The sequence below is a fragment of the Silene latifolia genome, chromosome 9 (assembly GCF_048544455.1).
Source record: "Silene latifolia isolate original U9 population chromosome 9, ASM4854445v1, whole genome shotgun sequence".
Lineage (NCBI taxonomy): Eukaryota > Viridiplantae > Streptophyta > Magnoliopsida > Caryophyllales > Caryophyllaceae > Silene > Silene latifolia.
The window spans coordinates 49138809-49145676 of record NC_133534.1 but is presented as its reverse complement, the minus strand read 5'-3'; the positions used below and the strand labels follow the sequence as shown (position 1 = coordinate 49145676).

The 6868-nt window shown below is 36.1% G+C and overlaps 1 protein-coding gene and 1 non-coding gene across 3 annotated transcripts; both read left to right on the top strand.

Annotated features, from left to right (window-relative positions):
* The first annotated feature begins 594 nt into the window (after nt 1–594).
* On the top strand, nt 595–5645 carry LOC141602670 (BIIDXI-like protein At5g11420). 2 transcript variants are annotated; one of them, XM_074422831.1, is made up of 3 exons: nt 595–769; nt 4383–4898; nt 5001–5645. In XM_074422831.1, the coding sequence occupies exons 1-3, from the start codon at nt 709–711 to the stop codon at nt 5534–5536; spliced, it is 1113 nt and encodes a 370-aa protein (XP_074278932.1). In that variant the 5' UTR covers nt 595–708; the 3' UTR covers nt 5537–5645. The 2 variants fall into 2 exon arrangements, with proteins under 2 accessions (XP_074278932.1, XP_074278931.1); XM_074422830.1 differs by lacking the exon at nt 595–769 and having other exon boundaries at nt 4208–4898.
* A 614-nt stretch (nt 5646–6259) lies between these two features.
* On the top strand, nt 6260–6331 carry TRNAH-GUG (transfer RNA histidin (anticodon GUG)). Its single transcript has one exon. It is a non-coding gene; the product is annotated as a tRNA-His (tRNA).
* The last annotated feature ends 537 nt before the right edge of the window (nt 6332–6868 follow it).

Sequence of the window (6868 nt, the reverse complement as noted above, 5' to 3'; positions counted from 1 at the left end):
TAGTTTGTACGTATATTTGGTATGAAAGTAATGAGCCAATAAAACCTGTAGCAAGTAGAGATACAGCCTGTAGCTGATCTGATCATGTGTGTAGATAGAGTAACGTTAATTCTTCAAATAAACCTACTCTGGTTGCCATCAATTACCAGGATTTCCATCTAATAAACCTAATTTGGTTGCCTAGCATTAGTCCAGCACCAATCCGGCAAGTATCAGTTTGTTTAATATTAACGGTTTTTCTAAAATGTTTTCTAAGGGCTAATGTTAAGATAACTTAAATGGAAAGTTTGACAATAGATATGACATTGAAATCTAAAAAAGTGCTTTATTATTTTAATTTTCAATGATATTTGTCATAAAACTTTCTATTTAAATTATCTTAACATGTACATTTTAAAAAAACCGTAATATTTAATAACAAAAATCAGCAACAATAATCCATGTACTAATGATATTTAATTAATAGGAAGCTGGGAGGTGATTAAGTTTCACTAGTCAAACAAGCAATGGCATATCGTGTAAATTATGACAAAATTAAGCCTTTTTTCATACTTGAAAACACATATATAGACCCATGTCATTTTCTGAAAAGATAACTTAATTCTCTGAATATAGTTCACATTCGATCTCTATCTCTACTATACTAGTACTTAGTACTACAGCTATTACTATAAATCTCTTTTCATTTTATCTAATTCTCCATACAAAATGAAGGCCACCGTGATTTTTGTGCTATATTTAGCGTCTACCTTTTGTGTTTCATTTGGAGGTACTAATTTCTTTTCATACCTTTATTGCGCATTTATTTTGTTTGATGTAACGAGTGTCACGATGACGATTTTGATGCTGACAGACTTCTAACCCAGGTTGTGAATACTACTTTCGTGACTTTATCAACTAAACAAGTTGATATCTGCATGTTTATTACATTTTTGAACATGTCATTGTTCTTTTTTTTTTTCTTTTTTTTTTCGTAATCCGTATATAATTTGTCACTAGCTCTCAAGTATACATGTGGGCATTATGGAGTGACAATTTAAAAGGGTCATTTAATTACTTGCAATTACTAATAAGTGGTGTATTCTTCTCTCAATCGTCAATACTGTTATCTTTTCACTAAAATTAGAATACGTACAATAATATATGGAAGACGTGGACTTAGAATAAATTATTTGTTTAGCTCGTAAAGTTATGAGTAACATATTTATCCTTGTGACCATCTTTTTACTTTCAATTAGAGTAAGCATATGAAATACTCCGTATAAATTCGAATTTACTGGTAATACCATATTTATCATAGTCTTAACAGTTTTCTAAGACATACAACAAACATAGATAGAAGTTCTTGTAAGAATTATCATATTAATTTCCTATTATATAGACCTAATTACTGACGTCAGTCACTCTAATAGATAATAGCTAAATATGATGTTTTGGGTTTTTAGTCGGAGTAATAGACTAAGTGGATTACGGTTAATGTTTACAGGCCATTAACATATTAGGTCCACTTATCTAATTATGCCCCTCCTGCCACCTATATAATAAAAAAACACACTTTTGTGGTTTTAACCTAATTCATATTCATTAAGAGAAACACACAAGAAGAGAATTAGAGAATAAGGAAGGCATGAGAAGGCAAAAGATTGAAATTTATCTTCTTGTTAATTTCAAGGAATCTCCTTATCAGATCTAATGACTACTCCACGTAAGTACTCATCTGTAATTATCACTGCAATCAAGATCCTCTAAATTTATGTTTAACAGTTCTCTTAGGGTATGTTTGGCTTGAGAGATTTGGAGGGAAAAGAAAAGTAGGGAGAGTTGGGGATTTTAAACCTCTTGTTTTGATAGCAAATGAGGGGGGAGGAAAATGGAGGGGGGGGGGGGGGGGAGATTTGGAGGAATCTAATTTCCCTACTCTAAGGGTGTGTTTGGATGGAGTGATTTGGAGGGAAAGGGAGGGGAGGGAATTGAAAGGATGAGAAATCTATTGTTTGGTTAGCAAAATAAAGGTAGAGGGATTTGGAGGGGAGGGAAAATAGATCCCTCTATTTCCCTCCTACAAGACAAATTATTTCCCCACCAACATAGGCAAGATTTGGAGGGAAAATCATCTCCTCCATTCTTCCTTCCCTCCCCTCCCCTTCTTTTCTCTTCCCTCCTTCCCCTCCCCTTCCTTTCCCTCCTTTTTTCCTATCCAAACAAGGCCTAAGGCAAATCAAAATCTCTCCACACACTTCATTCTCCCTCCCCTTCCCTTCTCTCCCTTCCCCTCCCCTCATTCCCCCTCCCTTCCCTTTCCCTCCACTTTTGTTATCCAAACACACCCTTAGAGTACGCGTGAGTTTGTAGGCAGTGTGCCCCCTATTCCGGCTTCGATAAGTGTCCAAACAAAAAGTTCATAAATTAGTAGTAGAAGATTTGATTAATACTCTCATAACATGTCTCATTTCATACACATTTTGACACATCCACACATTAGCATACATATTTATTGTAAAAGATTTTATTTACAACAACTAATGTGTGAAAAGATAAGTAAAGCGATACAAAAAATGAGACAGTGCTAATTAATACTCCGTACTTAAGTAATTTAAGGTGCAACGTAGGCAGAGATCATGTGGTTAAATCATGTGACAACATTGACTAATTAGTATTTTAATTCAAGTTTATCTGTTGCATAAATCATAATACATGTATGGAGAGTACTATATAATCCTCCTTATAGCTTGTCATCTCGACCATTTAATTATTTTTAGGCAGTGTTGAAAACACGAAATTGATTTAATTTTCATAATTTTAATTGTAGAAATCCAAATATTTGTATTCAATTCCAAATTCAATTATAAAATTGTGTTTGAGAAACCCATGAAATTGGAATTGTAATTGAACTTGGGCGAGAGGAATATGGGTTGAGGTATTGGATGTTTTATACGGAGTATTTGAAAAAAGTAAATATTGTCTCGGAAAATATTTGCAATCGGAAAAAATATCATAAATAAAAATATCATGATGAAATTTGCGTCACAAAATAAAACGTAAGAAGTGATGGAATTGAAATGACTACTATATGATAGGTATTTGAGAACCTCCAAATTTTAACTAGCTTGGAATTGATAAGAAATTGGGTCAATTCCTATTCCAAATTCTAGAGGTTCTCAACACTTAAAATGTCTCAATTAAAGAATTCAATTCCAATTTAATATTCCCAAACATAGCAAAGTCCAAAGATACTTAAAAATATTCCTAATAGAAATAATTATAATGGAGGCCTCAACCATCACCTTAAGGTTTTGGTTGAGATGGTTCATCTATCATGGTATCAGAGTCATCGTGACCAATGGCCACGGGTTCGAATCCTGACAACCTCAAAACTCCTCAAAAAACTACGGGGGAGCCGATGCACAACTAGCCACTCTTCAAGCCCAATGGACAATTAAGTAAGGGAGCGTAATAGAAATAATAATTATAATAGTTGGCCCTCAACCATCATTAGTGTTGAAAAAAAATACTCTTAGAAAAACTATTATAATAGTTAGCCCTCAACCATCACCTTTCACACCGAGCTAATAACTTGACATTAATAGTTCTATACAAACTCGTATGTGTATGAGATGGTTGATGTAGGACAATGTAATAAATTTAAGACGTGGTTTTGAAATGCTAAGGTGGTGTCAAAACCATAAAAATGGAAATGGAATTCTTTCGAAAATTAAATGTCGAGTGCATTTCTTGTTGATTCCTTAAACATACAATAATTGGAGGGCGTACGACATACTACATGGATGTAATGGCCGAGCCATGAATTCATCCTAGTGGGGATGAAAAATTTAACGGGGGAGAAAAGATGATGTTTTAAGAAAAACTCGGAAAATTTTGGAAAATTTTAACTAAAAACTTTGAAAATCCCGACGGCCCCTCCCGCACCACCACTAATACAACATGGTATGATGTGCATTACATTTAACGATAGCCATGTTTTTTGTCAGAGATATGAGATCAGTGCACTTACTACCCACATGATCACATGCGCTCCTTGGATCTCTACACATTTCCTTTAACACCATTATGTTGTGTCATGTTCGCCTTCTGAATTTAGAATATTCTTCCTATCACATTATTGACATTCTCTTACTCACTCATTCTTAATAATAATAATAATAATAATAATAATAATAATAATAATAATTCCAAGCACGAATTTTTTAATATGTACTGTACGTCCTAAAGGCACACGTTAAGAAGTTATAGAGGGAAGTTATATTATGAGCAAAGATTATGACGATTATATTTCCTGATATGAAACACATACATGAGAAAAACCGATTTAAGTATACCATCATTTGTGTTCTTGGAATGTAATGCAAATGTTTTTTGTTTAGGAATGCTCCCAAATGGAGATTTTGAGATAAGCCCAAGCCCAACAAGATTGAGCGGGACCAAAGTAGAAGGCGCAAATGCAATTCCTAAATGGGAAACCAATGGCTATGTAGAATACATAACCGTGGGCGCACAACAAGGTGACATGGTGCTAGTCGTTCCTGAAGGCAAGCATGCTGTCAAGCTCGGAAATGATGCGTCCATTAGGCAAAAGGTTGAGGCTTCTAAGGGCGCGTTCTATGCACTTACGTTTAGCTTTGCTAGGACCTGCTCACAAGAGGAGACCCTCTTAGTTTCCATCTCACCCAACCACGAGCGTGATGACTCCGGCGTCTTACCCCTCCAAACCATCTATAACAATCTTGGTTACGACAACTATGCTTGGGGTTTCCTCGCTGAAGCTGATGTCATTGAGATTACACTCCATAATGTTGGCAAATCGGGTGAAGATGTTACATGTGGACCCGTTATTGATACAGTTGCGCTTACTATCTTGGACCCTGTTAGGCCTACTGGAGGTACTTACTACTTTTCTACTTTGAAATCGTCTTTTAAATGACAATAACTAATTAATACAAAATTGATTGGTTTCTAAAACCATGTTTGTTCACATACTACAGGCAACTTGGTTAAGAATGGTGACTTTGGAGAAGGCCCTTATGTATTCCACACCTCACCAACCGGTGTCCTAATCCCTCCCAATGTCGAGGATGATCACTCTCCTTTACCAGGCTGGATGATTGAGTCCCAAAAAGCGGTCAAGTACATCGACTCCCTCCATTTCTATGTACCCCAAGGCCAAAGAGCCGTTGAGCTGATTGGAGGCCAAGAGAGCTCCATTGCCCAAACTATAAGGACTAACCCAGGGGAAACCTATGTCCTCACGTTCTTAATTGGGGACGCAAAGAATTATTGTGTGGGAGATTTGGCAATCGAGGCCTTTGCAGGGAAGAAAACTACCAAAGTCCCCTACAAGTCTTATGGTAAAGGCGGCCTTACAAAAGGGCAACTCTTCTTTACAGCCGACAAGGACCGTACCAGGATTAGGTTCCTTAGCTCATACTACACCATGACGACTCAAGGGTCTTTGTGCGGCCCTGTTCTTGACGACGTTAAGGTTCTTACTGCTCGTTACCATAAAAGAATTCATACTTAACTCGAGGCTTTACTAGTTGTTGTATTAAGCTCATGCTCTTCGCAACCTATTTCTTAATTTTGATCATGTATCTATCATTCTATTCTAATTTATTAAATTTCTTTATTGGTGAAATGAAAATTCTCATTTTATTTATTTCTCATGTACGGAGTAGTCTTAAAAACCACTATCAAATCTTCTTCTCTGGTTCTATCGGGTTGATATGCGATGGTAGTGAAAGATGAGAAAAACGTAACTCAACGAGCTCACTATTACTCTCTATTTGGCAACATAAGGTTTTTTCCCCGTTTCTTCTTGTTGCCAGTTGCGAGCATTACGTGTAACATGACCATTATCCCATCTCAAGCGAACCCTAAGAGCTAAATGTTCAATTTGAATTTGAATTAAGCTGTTAGTTAATCAGCCAAGTTAGTTTTGTACGCAAATGTTTTGGCTTGCAAAGTAGGCATTTGGAATTGAAATTGAAATCGAATGTGCTGTATAGTTCAATCAGATCAGATAGTCAGGGACAATAGCATGCTGATAAACAATAACACAGGTTTAACAACACAAATTTACAGCAAAATTTGGGTAAAAGTTAAAATGTGGAGTAAGTGTGAAACGATTAACACGGAAGATTGCTTCAAGACGTGTTTCAAATCCGATACTTGTTGCTGCTTCGTCGGATTAATAATTTATTGATATATGATATTAATTAAACCTGGGTGATAATTGAACATCAAAGTGGCTGTAGTTTAGTGGTTAGAATTCCACGTTGTGGCCGTGGAGACCTGGGCTCGAATCCCAGCAGCCACATTTTTACGGTGAGAAGACTAATTTTTCAAAAAAAACAGGTTTTATGCACATTGCAGACCGTGGTTGGTTCCTTATAAGTTACCGTAATCTTGAGATGTAGTATCATTCTCAGACATTAGAAAGGAAGTTGCTCTGTCGCCAATTGATTACTTTTTTGATAACAAAAGAGAGGCTAAGCCTCGGTTACAAAGTAATCAAACAAGGGAGTGCAACTCCGAAAGTATCCTCACGCAGCCACTGGCGGATTCAGACTTCAAATCTTAACCGAGCTGATAAAATTAACGTGAGTTTTAGTTTTTATTTTTTTTTTTTTTTTAGGAAAGGAAACTAGGTCAATCGAAATCAACGCATAACATCCTCGCGCATGAAAGCGGTAATCGAAAGTCAAAAACTTTACACATTAACCGAAGAACATAAAAATCAAGGGACACAAAGGGCACAAAAAAAACGACTCCCAAAGAAAGTTCGGCGGAACTTTGAAATTCCAAAGAAGAAAAACCGAATCAAGGAGAGAAAAAAAGCTAAAGATAAGCAAAA